The sequence below is a fragment of the Diabrotica virgifera genome, chromosome 10 (genome assembly GCF_917563875.1).
Source record: "Diabrotica virgifera virgifera chromosome 10, PGI_DIABVI_V3a".
Lineage (NCBI taxonomy): Eukaryota > Metazoa > Arthropoda > Insecta > Coleoptera > Chrysomelidae > Diabrotica > Diabrotica virgifera.
Genome location: NC_065452.1, coordinates 10,212,529 through 10,236,715, shown reverse-complemented (window position 1 = coordinate 10,236,715; position 24,187 = coordinate 10,212,529). Strand labels below are relative to the sequence as shown.

The 24,187-nt window shown below is 31.5% G+C and overlaps 1 protein-coding gene across 3 annotated transcripts in view; it reads right to left on the bottom strand.

Annotated features, from left to right (window-relative positions):
* LOC114334526 (E3 ubiquitin-protein ligase HUWE1) overlaps positions 1–24,187 on the bottom strand; it is a 192,570-nt gene that overhangs the window by 108,195 nt on the left and 60,188 nt on the right. For all 3 annotated transcript variants that reach the window (XM_028284586.2, XM_028284587.2, XM_028284588.2), the window contains exons 3-5: positions 4,079–4,318; positions 3,626–3,868; positions 3,297–3,568 (exon numbers count right to left, since the gene is read on the bottom strand). In XM_028284586.2, the coding sequence (XP_028140387.1) occupies positions 3,297–3,568; positions 3,626–3,868; positions 4,079–4,318 (755 nt within the window). The remainder of the gene's footprint in view (positions 1–3,296; positions 3,569–3,625; positions 3,869–4,078; positions 4,319–24,187) is intronic.

Genomic DNA, 24,187 nt, shown 5'->3' with positions numbered 1-24,187 from the left:
TCTCATTTCCGCCACATGCATTCGTTGTTCCTTTCTTTTTCACTGCCCAACATTCAGTTCCGTACATCATAGCCGGTCTTATGGCTGTTTTATAGAATTTTCCCTTCAGCTTCATTGGAATTTTTCTGTCACACAACACACCACTCGCTTCTTTCCACTTCATCCATCCAGCCCTAATTCTACCCCATACATCTCCATCTATTTCTCCATTACTCTGTAATACCGATCCTAGGTACTTAAAACTATTGCTTTTCACAATCATTTCACCATCCAAAGATACCATTTTATTTGTAGTAACTCCATCTTTAAATGAACATTCCAAATACTCTCGTTTTTGTCCTACTAAGTTTTAAACCTTTTTCCTAAATGAAAGATACTATCAATTACGTATATTAAAAAAAAGATTAAAAAATTTTTATTATAGTCACAAATTCTAATGTCCAATTTTTAAAATTTTGTAGTTTATAAACATTTAGAATATCTTATACTGTGCGTAGAAAAAATCTGTTTACATAGTCGAAAGGATTTTAACACGAATTTATAATAATTAAGGAACTTTATTGATGCCATTTTAAGGAAAGAGAATTGTATTTTTTGTTAAAAAATTTGCACAACTATTGTACCTTCCCAGGACCCTCTACGAATTTTCAAAAATGTTTTTTAAATCGTAACTAGGGGGAACCTACAAATCCACCGAGTTCAAATACTGAACAAGCAATTTCAAACTACTAAAATTTTCTATATCTTCGGATCAACCGATCAACTCAATGGAATTTGAGCTTTCTTTTTTTAATTTATATATAATTTCTATGTACATTACAAAATATGCAATTTGTCTATAATTTATTAATTAATAAACAGTCTAATTTTGTTTAAACAATTTTTGAAAAAATAATTTTCTTCAAAAAATCTTCTTTTTTTTAATCATAGAATAATTATTAATCAAAAAAAAATTAAAGTACACTTTAATACATTATTTTTAATAAATAATTATTTATTGAAATTATTTATTTGTTAAAGTGTACTCTAACTTTTTCTATGATTAATAATGATTAAAAAAATTGATTTTTGGGAAAAATATTGTTTCAAAAATTGTTTAAACAAATTAGACTGTTTATTATTTAATAAATTTATAAACAAATTGCATATTTTAATGTACATAGAAATTACAAAACAAAGATCAAAATATATTGAGTAGATCCCGAAACATAGAAAATTATTAGTTTTAAGTTGCTTTTTTAGTTTTCGAACTCATGGATTTGTAGGCTCCCAGCCCCCTTCACTTCTTACCACGACTAGTCACCATTTGAACTACATTTTTGAAAATTCGTGTAAAATATCAGATTTTCGAATATTTTTAAAGTTATTCTAAATGTTTATAAACTACAAAATTTTAAAAATTTGGCATTAGGATTTTTGACTATAATAAATATTTTTTTTATCTTTTTTTAATACATTTTGATAGTATCACTCTTCTACTTTCATTTGTCATACGCATAATTGTCCTACCTTCATTATTTTCTGTCTTATGTTATTGCAAAACAAAGGTCTCTGGGATAAACAAAAACTTTTAGACTAATGGATGGGTCTCAAATTTTACTAAGTATCCCAATACCCAACTTTGGGTGAAACACCAAAGTTCTACGTTAATTTTAATAACATTTATTACCAAATAACGACCTTCACTTATTTTGCAGTTTACGCAGCAACAAATTAACTTTTTAACTTTCAAAAATCGACATTTTGAAACTTTTTCAATGTTCTAAAAAATCAAATTGTGTAATTTTATGTCAACTATTTAGGTTTTTAATGGGGTACAATAAATCGAAAAAATCGCACTAAATTGTTAATAATTAAAAACGGCCCCAAACACTAGGCAGGAAACTGGTAGGTTTTCTTCCTATAGGTCTACAATAACTAAACAAGTTGTCACCTACCTGGATTATTCAGTGTCCCGAACATGGTCTATTTATTGCTTATTTCCTTGGACTATATGGATGGTCTGCAATAATAGTCTAAGCCACATATCTATAGTTTAAAGTAAATGTGCATAATGTATGTACCTACTTAAAAAAATCATTGATAGAAAATAAGGCTTTATTGTCAAATTTTTATATTTCAATAATTACAGGCTACCTTTAAAAGCGTACAAAAGCATAATAAATAAACACGTTTGATTGCAAAAATAACTTAAAGCGGCTTAGACGGTTTTTGCAACGGTTTTTTAAAACAATGAAAACATTCTTACAAAGATTTGCAACAAGCGGCTAACCCACATATGCCTAATAAAAACGTGGGTTAGACTATTTTTACAAATTTCTCTTCATATTATTTGATGAATGTGGTTTAGAAGTTAGTTCATAGATGCCGCCATAAGCATAGATGTGGCTGATATCATTTTTGCTTGCTGTAGTATGCATTATGATTGACAGTTTGACACGTCTAACTTCATTTGTTAAAAAATGTGGGTTAGACGGTTGTTGCAAAACAGCATCCATATGTGACTAACAAAAGTATGACTTCGATTTCTGAGAGTTTGGCAGTTTTTATGTTCAAATAAATGCAATCAATTAAACAGAAAAAAGTAATTCAGATGTTTTGTACAAAATATTTTTGTGATATTCCCAAAAAAAAAATCTAGTGATTAATCATATCTTGCTGATTTGTACTTTTCTTCTTATCAACTTGTCTAGGACAAAATTTTATAAGTATCCCCAAAAGACAATAGAGATATGTATCAGATAACAAAATGTAAGCCAGAATTTTATCCAAAAGTCTTTGGCCTACCCAATTCTAATATTTTATAAAAAAGAATCCTAACAGATTTTATTTGTCCCCTATCTTTGATAAAACTAAAACATATAGCCTGTACTCTGAATACTTTAAACACAACTCGAGAGTACTCGAGCAACTGGATAAACATCGCTCAAGATCGGAATATGTGGAAGAAATTAGAGGAGGCCTATATTCATTAGTGGACAAGAATGGCTGACTGATGAAGCTTGTGGAAGGATTAAGAGGACCAAAGGAGGCAGGCTGGGAGAGAGTTATAAATGATTATTATTGGTGTGATCCAAGACAAACTTATGGAAAAATGTAGTTAGTGAAGAAGTCCTGGCATAGAAATAAAGACAAAGAGTAATCCCATACATATTCGAGTTTCATTTATGCAACAAGTTTCAATAGACGTGATAATATCATAGCTTCAACAAAATGATCTCACTGGTTTTTAGAGAAAAGTCTATACATATATATTTTGTACAAAACAGCAAAGTGAAATTTAAAAAAATACTTACTTGGGAACACTTGGATTTCGATCTAAGTGAATAATAGCAGTAAGAGTGCGTAAAGCTGCACACCTAATATCAGTTAATAGCGGGTCTTGTAGTTCCACAACTTCCACCAATTCTTCTAGAAGACTATTATGCAATAGATTTGGGGAAGATTCTGCAATGGCATTCGAATATACTAATATGGATAATGCCTGTAGTTTAGCTTGGACACTCTTTAGTCTACGTTTATACTGACCAAAGTGGATAGCCAACCTCACATGTGTGAACAACCACATCTACAAAAATATATGTCAAAAAAAACGTATTTTATTTTATACAATCAAATTTGTTACCTCTTTTTCGCGGGGTATGTAGTACATTGATACAAGTTGCTTCATTATTTCGGCAGGAGACAATCTCAATTTATCTATATGTTCTATATGTATAATCTGTAATGTTGGTTTGGTTGATTTTGTGTCATAGTCGTAGTCATCTTTGTGAAACTCAACATGTAATGTTGTGGCAGAATGAGGAATTTCCTTGTCAAGTCTGCAGCAATCTGCTAATCCAAAACCAGTATCTTTGCCACCCCAATTCTATAAAAAAATAAATTATGAAATATAGTATATAGCATTAAGTTCAGCATAATCAAAAACTGAGTGGTATATATATAATGTTTTTAGTTGTATGCAAGGTTTGAGCAAATATATGAATTTTTCTTAAAAGTAGCTTTATTTATACCATAAGTGGTCATTAAAAAAGACGATTACTGTACTAGAAGTAATAGTAATGTAATGAATACTTACCTCTGACAAATATTGCAATCTTGGTAATAAGGACTCTTTTTCATCTGGCTTTAAACGAGTAAGAAAATTACTGCGTTTGGAAAACATATATAGCAGATTTAAGACTTCGATGACGACGGACATATCACTAGATCCAAGTAGAACTATCAAGTGTTCCATGGAATTATACAAGTGTCGAGAAAATGAGTGTTCAATTAATAAACTTGTGAATCGTAGTATGTTTATTAATAGTTTAAATTCCTGCAATTAAAATATAAGTAATTAGTTTTTTGTTAATTTATACATATTTTGATTTAAGTTTGAATTGAACTCATCTAGTAACTGAATGTTTAATGCCTCCAAATATTAGAACATGACGTTCACTTTACTTTTAACTTATACAGTAGAACCCCGCAAATCCGAACTAATTGGGGGGACAGCCTGTTCGGATTCCGAAAAGTTCGGATTATCAGAAAGTTAGCCTTAACTAGTAGTTCAAAGCTTTCATTGTGATTTTGAGTAGCCAAACGTTCTCGCAAGAGTGTGGATAATATTTTTGGACTCAAGCTGACTACGAGAGAACCAAAGTAAGTTTGTGTTTAACCTTTATAAACACTTTATAAACCTATATATTAAAGTATAATATTTATTTTTAAGAAATTTTAAATGTCAAAGTCCTAGTAATCCTACATTGTCCAATTTTCTGGCTTTACTCTGTATAATCAACATGTTTTTAAATTTTCGTCTTGAATTTTTAAATTTTTTTCACTTTCCGTTGGTTCGGATTTGCCGAAAGTTCGGATTCGCGGGGTTCGGATTTACGGGGTTCTACTGTACCACTGTCAAATATATCATTTATTAAAATAGAAGGTGCATGGAAAAAGGTTTAAAAAGAAGAATATCCTGGCTTCATAACATACGAAAATGGTTTATTTTCAAGTATACAGCTTGTGTTAACTATAAAAAAGAATAAAATAAGACTAAATTTTAAAAGAGGAAAAATACTAAAATTAGTAGTTTGTAAGTTGATAATAGCTACACTTAAAATTATTTTGAAATATACAAGGTGTCCCAATAAAGTGCGACATATCAAAGTTATGTTTTCTTATGGGACACCTTATATTTTATTGCATTTTCTATTATCCCCAAAAACAAACTATAGTTTCATAGGCTTTCCTATACCTATGTAAAGAGTGTTCTGAGTTATGTCGCCTTTTCTTAAAATGTAAAGGTTTAAAAGAAGACTCATTCTCAACTTATTTACGCAATCATAACAAATTTACTCTTAGACCTAAATAGTTGGATATTGGTTGAATGTATTCCATGATTGGATTATTCAATGTGTAATATGAGGCTTATTTTAAATGGATCACAATGTATATTAATAAGTTATCATATTAAAAAAATATTCCTTTTTCGAATGGTATACGGATGTCCTATACTCATAGTTTCATAGTCTCATAGTTTTTGTGTAATTTACAATTATTTAAATTCTTAATTAGTAAATGGGGCCTCAATATGAATATCCAGAAGAAAGATCCAGGTTTAGAAATTAGAACCACAAAAACATGTAAAGAATATAAATATCTCGGATCTATAATATCTAAAGAAGGCACTACCAAAAGAGACATCGAAAACAGAACGCAGCAGGGCAAAAAAGCGGTAAACATTCTATGCTCTCTACTATGGGTCAATCCAAAATCCAAGCCAAGTGGTTCAAAGGTGGTTGCTTGACTATTTTTAATATTTTTTATTTTTCTACCTTTTAAACTTCAGTCTATAGAGTATGCTCTAAAACGGCCTATAGCATTATTTAATTTCAAACTACCCTTAAAGCCTTAAATGAACCTCAAAGTTTGAAAAGGTAAACTGATAAAATGCCATTTTCAGCATTTTTTTAACAGCATAAGGCAAGCCGATAATGGTTTATAATTTTTTTCTGGAAAAGACATAGGTACATACTGTAAATAAAAAAAGTTTGAACTTTGAGACTTAAGTAAATTTTTTCAAAAAAAATCTCAAAAATGTAATTTTTTGAAAAAGCGTTTCAAAATCTTCAAAAATCGCGTTACGTAATACTTGAACGCTCCTTTGTATAAATAATGATATTATTGTTTATATTGCTGAACAGAAAATTGAAAACTCTTTCAAATGAGATAACATACGGCCTCTATTCCCATTTAAAAATATCGATTACGTCATCACGCCCAGATGGATGACGTCACTAGTATGAGATATATATATATATATATATATATATATATATATATATATATATATATATATATATATATATATATATATATATATATATATATATTTATTTTTAGCATCTTATGACGTCCCCCCATGTTAAACCGTAGTCTCTCGTGGCTTCCAGGTCTTCGTGAACTCCGATATACGGTTGCCACGAGGACTTTCCCTAAAATGTATCGCAAATGAAAGGTACCACTTCCTACAATGCTTACACAAAATATTGGCCGGACGTCCTCAGTCACGTTATCTGTATAATAATATACACATTACTTGGAGCAATTGCCGTCAGGCGCGCCATGTTCGCTTGCTGTATATCTAAAATCACTTTAACGGTTTTGATGGCATCCAAATATATATTTATTCAGTTTGCGGTTGTAGTGGTCTCCGTATATTTGAGTTTATGTCCTCATGGCTTCCACTGCGCTGTTGTCACCTCAAATGTTGGAATTTAGACTTCGGATATTTTTATAATTGATTATTGTAGTATGTTGAAAAAAATATTGTTGTGATATATTAATATTTTTTTGTATAATTAACAATGTATTTTTTTTCACTGCAAAAATAAAAAATTAAAAAGTATGTTCATTAAAATTGATGAATTTATCATAACCAGTTGCCGAATCTGCTGGTCTAATTGCTCAATTGTAACATATTATAGAAGTGTTAAAATTGAATTCTTAATTTTTTATTACAAAACTTTTACCTCGACAGCGTAGGGTACAAGAGGACGGCTTAAGTAAAGTAAGTACAAAATTTTTAATAATATAATTTGTTCAACTAATAGGTGCAAAGGTGTCTGGAAAATAATAAAAATGTTTAAAACATTGCTTACTTATTTCATACACTCAATGTATTTTTTTATGTAAGGATATAGAAAATAATATTTTGAAAAATATTTAAAATATAGTAGTAAGTCTTAAATTTCACATTACATAAAGTAGTTAAGTCTGCTAGTCTACAAAATTAAAAACAAATAGAATACATACTTAAAAAAAATTAAAGCACTCATGCCATACCAAACGAACTACATTCTTACATATTTAAAAAAAAAAATCTTTAATTTTGCCCAACCCGACTAAACTATCGGCAGGTAAAAAGTCTGCAGTATGCGGGGGCCCTACTGTTGAAATAGATTAGAAAATTAAAATAAACTTATCTACCATTATGAAATTCTAATTTGACACAAAAAACTGTATCCTGGATTAAGAACAAGTGTGTAGAATACTCTCGTGAATTAAGAAGCGTTTCTACTGTAGGGTGACCATATCATAAATTTGAAAAAAACGGGACACATCCAAGCAGCAGTAGCGCACCTATAATTTTTCTCTGGGGGGAAGGGGGTTGGCTTGGGCGTCGAAATTTTTTTCTATATTTTGTGAAAGACAAGTTACATTTTCCTGCTATTATTTATATATTTTTCATATGCCCTGGGGGAAAGGGAGTTTAACTCCCAAACCCCCCCCCCTGGGTGCGCTACTGCCAAGAAGGGTTTGGAGCGATAATACACAAACAGGGATTGAAACACCGTGTTTTAGCTAATTTGGAACCTATAAATCCTTTTCAATTTTAAATGTGTAATTTACGTACGATCAAGACTGCGAAACGCAGAAAACTAAAAAACTACGCTAGAATGACGTGGATAAACAACCAATCCGTCAAAACAAAACAGGGAAGAATAAAAAATAGCGAGAAACACAGCAAACTCAACAAATAAAAAGAAGAAAAATGACGGGTTTCGCTGGAGGACATTAAAAAAGACCAGAAAACCATCAAATATAACAATTTTACAAAAAAGTCAGATAAAAAATACGTCCAGCATTAAAACAAGAGTACTAAAAAACAAAAAAAAAAAAGAGGAACCCTGTTTGAAGACAAACAGATCAGCAGAATATGAGAAGAATATTACGAAAAAATGCTATTCGGTATGAAGGAAACAGATGAAGAAGAACAAGATAACAACGAAGTAGAAATTTTCACAGAAGAAAACGTACAAAAACAAATATTAAAAACATAGAAAACGGAAAAGCAGCAGAAGAAAATGAAATAACAGTGGAAAAAATACAGAGGAAGAGAATTACATAAGGAAGTAAACCAGCTAATACAACAAAAAATATGAACAAAACAGACTACCAGCCGATTGGAACGCAGATATTATAGTAGGTACCTATATACAGTAAAACCCCGCAAATCCTACTAATTGGGGGGACAGCCTGTTCGGATTCCGAAAAGGTCGGATTATCCGAAAGTTAGCCTAACTAATAATTGAAAGTTTACTTTGTCGTTGATTTTGAGTCGCTGTGCCTGTCTCTCTCCCTCTTCCACCCATCTCAGATTGATGTCACTGATGCAGGGCCAGTGTCATCATTTGTGCTTAGTCGTTAACTCCATGGCTTGATTTCTAATTTGAATAAGCTCCATTTTTCCCCGTTCCCCTATACAAGATGGATCAGAAAACTAAGAAGAAAGTGTAATTACAGAATGGATTGAAGCTGACGACAAAGGGAGCGAAGAATTTACGGATGAATACATTGTAGACTTGGTTCAACCTCAAGGCAACCCTAATGACTAATGAAGATGAAGAAAGCGAGGAAGAAGTTTCCCTGTCATATTGAGTGTCACACGCAGATGCCACTAAAGCTCTGGGTGTGGCTCTACGTTACGTGGAGCATAACTCTGCTGCATTACCAGTAGATGTAATGTTTATGTGTAAATAGAATTAGAATTAAACAATGGTTTCGAATTCACCTGTATAAGTTGCAAGTTGGGAGAGTCAGGTAGTAAAAAAGTTACGAATTGACCGGTGTACATTTTGATTTGAAAAAGTTTGTCATTAAGAGTTACGAGTTGGCGCGTGTCCATTGGAAGAAGGAGAATGTCACGGTTAAAGAATTTAAGGGACTGGTTTAGATGCAGTTCTATAGAACTCTTTAGAGCAGAGGTGGATAGATTAAAGATAGTGATGATGATATCCAACCTCCGATTAGGAGAAGGCACTTGAAGAAGAAGAAGATATTAGATTTTACTGATTATGCCGCCCCCTTGTGATGCCGCCTGATGCGGCTGCCTCACCGCATCATAGAACGGCACGGCCCTGAAAATTACAGTCTTTTCGTTTAAGTCGCTACAGGTAAAAATAAGTAATTAAATATCTTATATCAGATAGAGTATTCATTTTTAGTAGATGAACAAAGGTTTAAAAGGAAGGTTCGGAAGTTGCAAAAATAAACTTAAGACTGATATTACATGAAAAATTGGGTCAAACAGTCCATGTTCAGTCCAGATATAACAAAAAATTTCAAGGTGATTCGTCAATTAGTTTATATTTTATTCAATTTGTTTAATAAAAAATCCTTTTCTTTGCAATGATAAAGCATGCTTTTCTTCATAAAATAATAATGATACAGCAATTTTGTGGAAACTACATGAAAGAAGAATACTTATGTTTTCAAAGTTTTTAAAAAAATAATAAAAACTCATTTTTATCATTCCGAAAATATTTTAGTAAAGTAGTCATTTTTGGCTTATAAACAATTTGAATAACTTTGTTAGTATTGACTGCAAACTAAATTAATCGACTAAGGGATGGAAAAAACCTACCGGTTATAACCTAAACCCAGTTTTTTTAATTCGAAACAACCGGTTTTACCGGTTGTTTTTTTGTCCCGGTTATAACCGGTTTTTTTCTTTTTAAAGTAATAACCATTGAAAAACCGAATAAGTTGCCTGTGGAAAAAAATTAATTTAGAGAAAAATGAAGAAATTTCTATATATTTTCGATCTTAATCATATAATATTATAAATAATAAATGCGAAGTAATTAACCCAAACAACCATAATTCAACTTTTATTTACTAATAGAGAACTGGACGAAAGTGTCACATCGGCTTTTATGAAACAATTTTGAGAATAGTTATTTAGATTAATGTTTCAAAGACTGGTGAAATGGTGCGTGTGATGATAATATTTACATAAAAGTAGGTGATCTGCTTGAAATCGATATTCCAACCATCATCAGCTAAAAAATTTTTTATACTTGAGTACTTGAGACTTGAGACTCTTGTATAATGTGAATACCGAAATACGATTAGGAATCTCAATTATGTAATTTTTAAACAATAAATAATTCTTACGAAATAAATGGTAGGTATTATACAAACGTATTAAAAAATATTACCTACTGAAATTTTTTGATGGCAATAGAGAAGTAAATACTGAATTGGTTTATCGAATTTATTTTGTAAAATACCTATAAGTCATTTGGACATTTTTTAAAACTTGATAGATCCAAGCGACATTTTGATAGATCGATAGGATCATCACTTTTGGGAATATCCCAATTATTGACAACGCAATATACGCCGACGCCGTCTACAACGAGCGACGAATCAGAGATTGGGGTACTCTGGCCCATTTTTAGGGTAACTTGAAAGCGCCTGGGAAAATTTTTATAGGTTGAATTGGTTGGGGAATTTTTCGGGAGGAAAATTGAGCAAACTAAAGTGCAATATAAATGTAACATTATAACTTATTGAGTATTTGCTTTTGATTAAAAAAAACCGAAAACCTGTTTTTGGAACAACCGATTTTTTGACCGGTTATAACCGCCAGGTTAAACCGTAAGTTAAAAAAACCGGTATAACCAAAAACCGGTTTTTTGTTCAACAAGCGCCATCCCTAGATTTTAGGATTTAAAAAGCTGGTACTTTTACATTATTATTATATTATCGGTTTATAACGTTCTTCGTCTTCCGATACCCGTTCGCCATTCCTCTCTGTCCGTACATTGATCTACTTGCAGACCTCTTTCATCCATGGCTTTGTTTATTCCTGCCTGCCAACTTTTCCTCGGTCTACCTCATCTTCTTCTATCTTGCAGTTTCCATTTTTGCCCTTGTTTTGGGATTCTGTCTTCATGCATTCTTTATACGTGACCAAACCATCGTAGTTGTATTTCGTTGGTTTCGTCATTTATTGTATGTGTGACCTTCATTATTTCTCGTATCCGTTCATTGGTGACATGTTCTCTTCTTGATCTTCCTGCAGCCCTTCTCCAGAAATCCATTTCGGTGACCTCTAACGTTCGTTTTGATTTTTCCTTCATATGCCATACTTCGCAGCTGTATGTTATAATGCTTTTCACTACGGCGTTATAGATCTTTTTGTTGTTTTGGTTGTTTACCTGCTTGTCCCAGAGTACTGAGTTTAGGAGCCTAATTGCTTTCCTGTCCTGAGTGTTTCGTTCTTTAACGGCTCCGTCTAGTGTTCCATCATTCGTGATTTTCATATTCATACCCAGGTATTTATATTCGTTACATTTACTGATTGTTTCTCCTCCTTCTATAGTCGAGGAAATGAAGAATTTTGACTCGCAATTTTTTCGTCCAGCATGGATTTACTTGAAATTTTCACAGAAGGTAGGGCGTAGGGAATAGGCCAAGGATCATTTTCTATATCATGCCGCTGTACGCTAAAAGCTTGGGGTGGTTGCCACCCCATCTCGGGGACGGGAAATTTTTATTGCATTTTAACCATGTAAATCGATGTAAAAAGTAATTCTAAGAAAGAAATGTTTTTTACATTTTCTTCGTAAAACTAATATTTTTCGAGTTATTCGCGCTTGAAAGTAACAGTTTTTCGACGAAAAAATCGACTTTTTTAGAGGGTTTTTTGAGAATACCTCGAAAAATATGCATTTTATCAAAAAATACTGTAGATATGAAAAAATTATCTTTTAGTAACACAAATTACCCCTGTAGTTATCACATTGTTTTCGATGTGTACTTTTACATAAATGTTAAAAAAACTTTTACCTTGATTAATTACGGTCAAAGTTAGGCACTTTTTTTTATTTAATTCACAGCTAGTTTCTTTATAACAATTAAGAAACCTAACTAGCGCTATTTTAAAGTTCAAGGTATGTATATAGTTTATGTGTAAAAGTTTGAGTAAACTTGAACAGAGTTGTTAATATATCTTTAAAAATGACGTCCTAACGAAATCGACTCGTGGTCTGTGGAGCGGAATTATTAAAATCCGTGCACTCAAAAAATGAAATTAACTTTTCAAAGATATGTTGCGCTTAATATCTCCGGAGTTTGTTGATGGACTTTGATCATTATTTTTTTAATTTATATATACCTGTAGTTTTGTAGAGTATGTTATGTACACATATACCCACCTAACAATACAAAATGTTATGTATATGTTACAGTTCAAGTTGATTCTCAGTTAGAGTTGACTCCAACTAGTTGGAGTCAACTCCAACTGAAACGAGCAGTAAAAGTTGATTTTAAAAATTTAAATCAACTTTTACTAGTTGGAGTTGACTCTTCCTGGATCGATTCAGTAAATGTTGATTAAAAGTGCATTTTTGATGAGTGTGCGTTTCTTTGTTTTGACCGTTTCAACTACTTATTAGTATAGCCTGTAACGTCGCCCCCGTTAGGTAAATTATTTTGATTCGATATTTTGCACAAACTTACTCAAAAAAATACATCCGTATAACAATCCTTATAACAAATACACAGGGTGTCACGCGGTACCGCAGTCGAAAAATTGTTTAACCAATTTTTGTTAACCAAATTCACAAAAATAATTTTTATCTACTCTATCTCATATTATGTAAAGCAGCGGTTCTCAATCTGTGGTACATGTACCACTGGTGGTACATATCATTATTTGCCGTCCTGCCAAAGACAAACCATTTTATTTCCAATAATGACACGAGCCGTCTCACCGTGCCTCGGAGAGCACGTTAAGCCGTCGGTCCCCCTGGGCTAGTGTACATCGACACTAGTTACTTGAAACAGGGTTAAAGATGTAATTGGCGCCGGAACTCTCCGAATGGCAAAAATGCCATACGATATTATATATTATGAAAGTCAGAAACTAAAAAAATCAAAAATTAAAGCTACCTCTATAAGATCCTGAAGAAATTTTTGTCATTATTTCATTAATAAGATATTATTTTTAATTATCAACAATGAGCGCTAAGCGGGTATTGAGGCGGCCGTCAATGTGAGTGCGAGTGAGATTCCCCATTGGACGGGCGGAATGGTGCATCTCTTTATCTCTCACCATTGACGGCCGCCTAATACGCACTTAGCGCTCATTGTTAATAATTAAAGATAAAGCTTAGTAATAAAATACAGTCCTCTCTCTCTCTATAACGATATGCAAGGGACCGGGAATTTTCATCGTTATAAGGAGAGATCGTTATATAGAGAGAAAGAGAAAAAATCGTTATTGTAATAGTAATCGTACTGTACTAAATAACTTGTGTTAATTTTCTCTATTGCCCGAGATATCGATAACTTTTCTTTAACCGAGAGTACTCTACGCTTTTTCGAAAACATCTTGACTGTTCACAGGCCGAGATACAACCGAAATTGAAACTTAGAAGTCGTCAATAGTCAATAGAGGACAACATCTGTGTGAAAACAGTTAAGGCACACCGCCCGAACGATAAAAGCGTGTACTCAACTTTCTGCATATCGGATTGAAATTTGAACCACCAAATTTTTGCTAAATTAGAGCCAAAAAATGAATCACTCACTAATCACTTTTTATCAAGTTACACCTACGCAAGAGCTTTTTCAGTTATTCCCTGTGTTTCAATTAACTGTTATCTTTAATTGGTAAAATTCTCACGGTTTAGTTATCTTAGTTATTGCCAAACGCAAATGGTTATCAGTTGTTTCTTGAAAAGTGAGGTCATCGAATATTGAAAAGTTATCGTTATAAAGAGAGAACGATATCGGTATAGAGAAAGAATTAATACATATAGGGAATCGCTATAAAGAGAGACTACTGTAGTGACAAAAATTTTCTGCGTTATAAGAGAGACTACTGTAGTGACAAAAATTTCTGCTGGATCTTGTAGAGGAGGCTATAAACTCTGATTTGGTCACTTTCTGACTTTCATAATAATGGATTTTAACCGAGTTATTAAGCCTTGAAAATGGCTATTTTCGCATTTTTCAAATTTTAAATCGCGTATAACTCGACAACAATCAATTTTAGAGAAAAATCACAAAATACCTTTTTTTGCTCAGACTAACCCAAATGATCTAAAAAAAAATTGTTCGAAGTGAAAAAATTATTTTTGTGAATTTATCTAAAAAAATTGTTTAAACAATTTATCGATCAAGGTACTGCCTGGCACCCAGTAGATTTGTTATAAGGACCTCTTTTTGAGTAAGTTTGTGCAAAAAATTCGAATCGCAGTAATTTACCTATCGGGGGCGACGATACAGCCTAGACTAATTTGAACATATTCAGTAACACTTAATTTCTAGAATCGGCTGTTTGTGTGAATCAGAATCAACTTTTACTAAATGGCATTGGGAAGAGTATACTTTTCCTAGTTGGAGTCTACTTTTACTAGTAAATGTTGAATATAAATCTTCATTTTATATTTATAATCAACTTTTACTGAAACCAGCCGTTAGAGTCGACTCCAACTAGTTGGAGTCAACTCCAACTGGATAATCAACTTGAACTGTAACATATACATATACAAGTATATGTATACATATATAATTTCATAAAAATCGTTCAAGCGGTATCGGAGGATTATGGCAACTAACATTACGACAGGAGAATTTTATAGATGTAAATAAATAGATAACTATTAAAAAATAGGGGTTGGTGGTAGAAAGGTGAAAATTAAGGGTTGTATATATTTTTAATGGTACATAATATAAAATAAAGGTAGACAATTTTCTCCAAAACAATAAAAAAGTGGCAGGGGGCAACCCCCCTTATAACGTATGGGTGTAAATAATAGATTACCACCTATTTTCAGTCCTACAGAATATACGTGTAAAATTTCATAAAAATCGGTCAAGCCGTTTCGGAGGAATATGATAACTAACACTGTTACAGGAGAATTTTATGTACATAGAAGTAACTGTGAATTAAATAAGTAATAAAAGTGGCTAACTTTGCTCGTAATTAACCTAGGCAAAAAGTTTTTTTTTTGAAAATTCGTGTAAAAATATCAGCTTTTCAAATCCCAACGCAGATTTAGTCAATATGTTAATATGGTTATTAAAATTGTTTAGAAGCCAAAAATGATTCTACTTTCGTAAAATGTTTTCAGAATGCTAAAAATGACTTCTTATTGATTTTTTAAATAAGTTAAAAATATAAGTATTCTTCTTTCCTGTGGTTTCCACAGAATTGCTGTATTATTATAATTTTCTGAACAATAACATTGCAAAAAAAGCTCTTTGTGATAAACAAATCGAATAAAATTTAAACTAATTGACAAATCGTCTTCAAATTTATTGTGCATTATGGACTGTTTGACTCAACATTTCATGCAATATCAAAGTCTTAATTTCATTTTTATAACAATTTTTTTATAAGTTATAACAATTTTTTTATTTTCGAAATTTAGTTTTATTTTGCAATTTCCGAAGTAACAAATAATCGGATCAAAATGTAAAAAAATTTAAACCTTTGCTTATCTACTAAAAGGTGAATAATCTAAATAAGATATTTAATTACCTTATTTTTACCTGTAGCGATTTAAACGGAAAACTGTCATATTTGACCCTTATTTGTTAATTACTAAAATTCTCGTCCGAACTGTGACGGGCATTGTTGTATTTATAATGTAATAGGTATAACTCCAAAAAACCAATTTGCAACCTGGCTGGTCAAGTGTCCCGACAAAAACCTTATTTTTCTGGACTATTGCAACTAAGAGAAGAAAGAAAGAAACTTAAAAAAAAATGTTACAAAAAGAAGCAACCGAAGAAGGAAAAAGCAGTAGAAAGGAAATACAAAGAAAAAATATAGCGGTTAAAAAGCAAGCCAGGAAAGACAAAAGATACTATGTATATGATATGGTAAAAATGTCAGAAAAAGCTGCGCAAGAAAACGACCTGAAGATACAGTACAATATCATCCGAAATTTGACAAGGAAAACACTAAACAGTAATAAACAAATCAAAGATAAACAAGGAAATATAATTAAATCAGAACATAAAATAATACAAAGATGAAAACAACACTGCGAGGAAATATACTCCAAACACCAGATATAGACGAAGATAACGTAATACAGGAAATAAACATTAGAACAATTGAAATTACGAAAGAAGAAATACAAAACACACTGAATCAACTAAAAAAATGGCAAAGCCGCTGAAAGCGACAACCTACCGATAAATTTAATAAAGGCGGGCGCAAACAAATTAGTAGAAATGTTACACAAACTCAAGATATGGGCCGACCAGGAGCTCCCACAGAAATGGAACGAGGGTGTAACCATTAAGACACCAAAAAAGGGCGATTTAAATAAATGCGAGAATTGGCGAGCAATAACACTGCTAAGTGCCACATTCAAAATAATGTCAAATATCATATTGAATAGACTGAAGCCAGAAATAGACAAGAAACTAAGACTAAGAAGCAACCAAGAAGGCTTTCGCGCAAAACGCTCCACTATCGACCACATTTGTACTCTATCAGCACCTCTGTATCTTGTACCTGTACCGCTCTATCTCCTGTACTCTATAATTATCTTGGAACAAGCTAGTGAATGGCAAAAAAATATAAACATAATGTTTACTTTGACTTTGACTTTGAAAAGGCATTCGATAGTATAAACAGAGAACATGCGATAGTATAAACAGGTATTAGATTGAAATTGCATGACTAGTTGGAGGATTTGTAGTTCCCAGATGACATTTTTCCCCTAACCGAACATAGCAGCCATAAGCAAAAGAAGCTTGCAAAATACTCCAGGGTAATGGGCCTGAAGATAAAGACAAAAAAAAACAAAACTTAAAAAACAGCAACCAAGAAACTAAAATTAAAATACAAGGAAGACAAATACAGGAGGTAGATAACTTTACATATTATCTGGGATCAACCATGGAAAAAAAGGCGCTAGTAGATCAGATGTAGAAAAAAGGATAGTAAAGGCACAATATGCACTCATTAGTTCCTTTATTTGTGTTTTATTATATTATGTTGTAGGTTCAATTTTGCAATTTATAGTAATTTTGCAATATATTGGTTTTTGTTTTTTACTTCACTTTTTTTTAACTTGTTTATATATTTTTTTTTATTGACGATTTATCTAATTTTATAAAATTGTATTTGTTATTGTTATTGTTATGTATATCTTTTTCGTGAATCTATGTTAAGCTTTGTCCATAAAATTGTATAATTTTCAGTGACAATAAAGCATATTTCTATTCTATTCTATTCATTATATATTCATAATGCATTAAGGAAAATCTTGAACACACGCGATATATCAGAATTAACCAAAATCAAAATATTTACAGGAAGAGACAGGAAGAAACAACTAGCAAAAAATTAAAAACCTTTATAAATAAATCGTTGAGGAAAATCCTAAAAACATACTGGCCAGATAAAATAAAAAAACATAGATCTACGGAGAAGAACAAAACAAGAGAAAATAACAGTCACGATTAAAAATAGGAAATGGAAATGAATTACACGGACTCTGAGGAAGGATCGAAATAATATAACCAAACAAGCACTCGAATACCAACCAGACGAAAGAAGAAGAAGAGGAAGACCTGATAATAGCTGGAGAAGAACTGTAATAAGAGATCATGAAAGAATTGGCCTGAGATGGAGAGAAGTCAAACAGAGAGCGAGAAACAGAGAGCAATGGAAAATACTTGTATAGCAAATTTCGAAAGAATAAAACAGATAAGGATGCGCTGGGAAGGGATTACAGGAAGAGAGAGAGAGAGAGAGAAACAGTACCGATTATTATCAAAATAAAATTTAATAATATACCTAACCTAACTTATCGAAAGGCTCATCAAACAATTATTAACTTTAAAAAATAAAAATTTGTCAAGGCTATATAGTGGTATTGTTAAGTATATTACAATATAACTTATTCCATCGAAATCTTCCGAAATCCATAATCTTCTTCCATCGAAATAAAATAGAAAATCTAAAAGTTTAGAAAATACATCATTCATAACTACACCCAAGAAATAAGTTTTTCTAACCTGATTTAAGAGTATAAAAAAAACGAAAACAAACAATTTACAGCAAATCCTTATCGTATATCCGAGCAAAACCACCTAATTGGCAAAAGTTATAAATAGAATTTGTCTGGGTTCTACAACTAAATTTGCACTTAAACACGACCAAGGTTAAATATTTTACTTGATATTATAAGTACGTTGTTGCCAGTATAACGGATGCCAAAGCGAGCGCTAACTGTATGAAATTATTCTTGTTAATATACACGCTGTATATTGATCGGAAGTCACGAAGAGTCAAAACTAAACAGAAGCCACGAGGGACGCAAATGCAATATATATATATATATATATATATATATATATATATATATATATATATATATATATATATATATATATATATATATTGCATTTGCGTCCCTCGTGGCTTCTGTATAGTTTTGACTCTTCGTGACTTCCGATCAATATACAGCGTGTATATTAACAAGAATTATTTCATACAGCTAGCGCTCGCTTTGGCATCCGTTATACTGGCAACAATGTACTTATGGTATGAAGTAAAATATTTAACCTTGGTCGTGTTTATGTGAGAATTTAGTTGAAGGACCCAGACAAATTCTATTTATAACTTTTGCCAACTAGGTGGTTTTGCTCGGATATACGATTTGCTATAAATTGTTTGTTTTCGTTTTTATACTCTTAAATCAGGTTAGAAAAACTTATTTCTTGGGTGTAGTTATGGATAATGTATTTTCTAAACTTTTAAATTTTCTATTTTATTTCGATGGAAGAAGATTATGGATCTCGGAAGATTCGATGGAATAAGTTATAATGTAATACATATACTTAACAATACCACTATATACCCTTGACAAATGTTTATTTTTTAAAGTTAATAGGTAATTGTTTGATGAGCCTTTCGATAGGTTAGGTTTATTATTAAATTTTATTTTTTTATTTTGATAAATAATCGGTATTGTTTCTCTCTCTCTCTCTCTCTCTCTCTCTCTCTCTCTCTCTCTCTCTCTCTCTCTCTCTCTCTCTCTCCTCAGCGCATCCTTTTCTGTTTTATTCTTTCGAAATTTGCTATACAAGTATTTTCCATTGCTCTCTGTTTCTCGCTCTCTGTTTGACTTCTCTCCATCTCAACGCCAATTCTTTCATGATCTCTTGTTACAGCTCTTCTCCAGCTATTATCAGGTCTTCCTCTTCTTCTTCTTTCGTCTGGTTGGTATTCGAGTGCTTGTTTGGTTATATTATTTCGATCCTTCCTCAGAGTATGTATAATCAATCCATTTTCATTTCCTTCTTTTAATCGTGACTGTTATTTTCTCTTGTTTTGTTCTTCTCCGTAGATCTATGTTTTTTATTTTCTGGCCAGTATATTTTTAGGATTTTCCTCAACTGTTTATTTATAAAGGTTTGTAATTTTTTGCTAGTTGTCTCTTCCTCTCTCTAAGATTCTGCGCCATACAACAATATAGTCTTAAAACAGCTGTTAAAGATTTTGATTTTGGTTAATTCTGATATATCGCGTGTGTTCCAGATTTTCCTTAATGCATTATATGATTATATAATGAGTGCATATTGTGCCTTTACTCTCCTTTTTTCTACATCTGATCTACTAGCGCCTTTTTTTCCATAATTGATCCCAGATATGTAAAGTTATCTACCTCCCGTATTTGCCTTCCTTTTATTTTAATTTTAGTTTATTGGTTACTGTTTTTTAAGTTTTGTTTTTTGTCTTTATCTTCAGGCCCATTACCTTGGAGTATTTTGCAAGCGTGTCGATCTATTTTTGCTTATGGCTGCTATGTTCGGTTAGGGGACAAATGTCATCTGCGAACTACAAATCCTCCAACTAGTTATGCAATTTCCATCTAATACCTGTTTTATTATTGCTTACTTTCTGCATGATCCAGTCCGTTATTATTAGAAATAATGTCGGGGATAGCACACATCCTTGTTTAACTCCGCTTTGTATAGCTATATCTACATACTACCATTTTTCCCGCATGTTCTAGTCTGGCTCTATATTTCTTGTAAAGTAGTCTGATTAAGTTGATGTATTTTATCGGTAGTCCATATAGTTTTAGAATCTTCCACATTTGTTCTCTGTTTATACTATCGAAGACCTTTTCAAACTCAAAGTCAAAGTAAACATGTTTATATTTTTTTGCCATTCACTAGCTTGTTCCAAGATAATTGTAGAGTACAAGAGATACAGCGGTACAGGTACAAGATACAGAGGTACAGATAGAGTACAAATGTGGTCGATAATGGAGCGTTTTGCGCGAAAACCTTCTTGGTTGTTTCTTAGTCTTAGTTTCTTGTCTAGTTCTGGCTTCAGTCTATTCAATATGATATTTGACATTATTTTGAATGTGGCACTTAGCAGTGTTATTGCTCGCCAATTCTAGCATTTATTTAAATCGCCCTTTTTTGGTATCTTAATGGTTACACCCTCGTTCCATTTCGCCTTTATTAAATCTATCGGTAGGTTGTAGCTTTCAGCGGCTTTGCCATTTTTTAGTTGATTCAGTGTGTTTTGTATTTCTTCTTTCGTAATTTCAACTGTTCTAATGTTTATTTCCTGTATTACATTATCTTCGTTTATATCTGATGTTTGGAGTATATTTCCTCGCAGTGTTCTTTTCAGCTTTGTATTATTTTATGTTCTGATGTAATTATATTTCCTTGTTTATCTTTGATTTGTTTATTAATGTTTAGTGTTTTTGCCCTGTCAAATTTCGGATGATATTGTACTGTATTTTCAGGTCGTTTTCTTGCGCAGCTTTTTCTGACATTTTTACCATATGATTTACATAGTATCTTGTCTTTTCTGGGTCGCTTTTTAACCGCTATATCTTTTCTTTGTATTTCCTTTCTACTGCTTTTCCTTCTTCGGTTGCTTCTTTTTGTAACATTTCTTCTTTAAGTTTCTTTCTTTCTTCTCTTAGTTAGTTATAACATTATAACATTACTACTATTACATTATAAATACAACAATGCCCGTCAGAGTTCGGACGAGAATTTTAGTTATTAACAAATAAGGGTCAAATATGACAGTTTTTCGTTTAAATCGCTACAGGTAAAAATAAGGTAATTAAATATCTTATTTAGATTATTCATCTCTTAGGAGATAAGCAAAGGTTTAAAATGGAAGTTTTTAAATTTTGATCCGATTATTTGTTACTTGGGAAATTGCAAAATAAAACTAAATTTCGAAAATAAAAACTTGCTATAACTTTTGCAGAAATGAACTTAAGACTTTGATATTGCATGAAATGTTGAGTCAAATAGTCCACATAATGCACAAAAAATTTCCAGACGATTTGTCAATTAGTTTAAATTTCATTCGATTTGTTTATCACAATCACAAAGAGCTTTTTTTGCAATGTTGTTGTTCATAAAATAATAATGATACAGCAATTCTGTGAAAACCACAGGAGAGAAGAATACTTATATTTTCAACTTATTTAAAAAATCAATAAGAAGTCATTTTTACCATTCTGAAAACATTTTACGAAAGTAGAATCATTTTTGGCTTATAAACAATTTGAATAACCATATTAACATATTGACTAAATCTGCGTTGGGATTTGAAAAGCTGATATTTTTACACGAATTTTCAAAAAAAAAAAACTTCCGCCTAGGTTAATTACGAGCAAAGTTAGCCACGTTATTTATAAAGATATATTAACCACTATGTTCAAGTTTACTCAAACTTTTACACATAAACTATATACATACCTTGAACTTCAAAATAGCGATAGTTAGGTTTCTTAATTGTTATGAACAAACTAGCTGTGAATTAAATAAAAGTGGCTAACTTTGACCGTAATTAACCAAGGTAAATTTTTTTTAACATTTATGTAAAAATACACATCGAAAACAATGTGATAACTACAGGGGTATTTCCGTTACACCAACAATCAACAAAATATACGGAAGGATCTTAAAAAACCGAATAGAAGACGAATACAAGGAAATGGAAGCAGAAGAACAAGCAGGATTTAGAGCCGGAAGATTTACAATTGATCACCTTTTTGCAATCGCACAAGTCATGGAAAAGAAAACAGCGATTAACCAAGAGATTTATTTCGTATATTATATTGATCTGAAAAAGGCATACGACAGTGTACCTTTGGAAAAGTTGTGGGAGGCAATGGTGAATACAAATATTAACATAGAAACGTGAAAAGTGAAAACTACCCCTAATTGTAAAAAATTATAAAACAACATTTTAAACTTTAATATTGTCAATTTTTATTAGGTACATAATGATTGTTTTATGCTTTAAGATATACTATCGTAATATTTCAACCCTTAAAACCACCCTTCTTGGAGCTATATATAAAAAATTTACTTATCCTAAAAGAATCATTTCGGCTTGCATCGATTTACATAAAAATTTGGGATTAGGATCATCTCACCCTGTACTTCATATTCTATATCATGCTTAAGGGCGTTGATTATTTTAGGGGTGTAACCTACCCCTTATTAACAAAAATGACATAAAAACATTGTAAATTTTAATATGGGTAAAATTTGGTTATGATTGGTTAAATAATTATTGTTTTATACTTTAGGATAAAATATCATAATATTTCAACCCTTAAAAACCACCCTTAATAACATCACAATTTTTATAAGTAGATAATTTAATAGATCTATACAGAAAAAAAAAGTAGAATTAAAGAATTACAAAAATATTTATGTACACAAAAATACGAATTAACAAATATGTACAAATACAAATAGTTTTTTAGTCATCTTCTAGTATACGAACCGGTTCTGTGGTATTATACATACATTGAAAATGATCCATAAGTGGACTATTCCAATTTTTCAAAAAAATATTGGTTTTCTAAACATAGCTCCTTCATTTTTGGCGATAAAAAGTTTTTTCAAAAATAATTTTGTAGGATTTTTAAAGAGTTATAAGACTGTGAAAACTAAATTCTGTAAGAGCCCTTAGTTTTAATTGGGGTGGGTTTAAAAGAATAAGGGGGTGTTTGCTCGAAAATAGAGGTTTTAAATAGCTATAGTATCTCGCTAACTGTTCACTGTAATGAAAATCTATGCAGAAGGGAATTTTACTTATTAAATAATAAGCTACAATTTAGTAGTCCATAATTTTTTTCGTATCTCCAGTATTCGTAACTCCAATTTTTCTAAAATTAGGCGTTTTAAATAGGTCAAACTTCTTGGGTGTATTGATAATACGAATATAAAGGGAATGGCAGAAAGGTGAAGACTAATTTTTAATTAGTAGGGTAGTTAGGGGGTTCTTTTCACTGATTTTTTCATAGAGAATAGCAGGTACCGACTGTTTTGATCATAAGTCGCTTAATTTTCATACTAGAGGAGCTTCATATTATTATTTTTTTGAAAGGTCTAACAGTATACTTGAAAAAAGATTATTTAAGTTTAATTTAATTTGTGTTACTAAAAGATACATTTTTGATATCTACAGTTTTTTTTTGATTAAATGCATATTTTTCGAGGTATTCTCAAAAAAACCCTCTAAAAAAGGCGATTTTTTCGTCGAAAAACTGTTACTTTCAAGCGCGAATAACTCGAAAAATATTAGTTTTACGAAGAAAATTTAAAAAACATTATTTTCTTAGAATTACTTTTTACATCGATTTACATGGTTAAAATGCAATAAAAAATTCCCGTCGCCGAGATAGGGTCGCAACCACCCCAAGTTTTTAGCGTACAGCGGCATGATATAGAAAATGATTCTTGTACTATTCCCTACCTTCTGTGAAAATTTCATGTAAATCCATGTTGGACGAAAAAATTGCGAGCCAAAATGCTTCACTACCTCGACTATAGAAGGAGGAGAAACAATCAGTAAATGTTACGAATATAAATA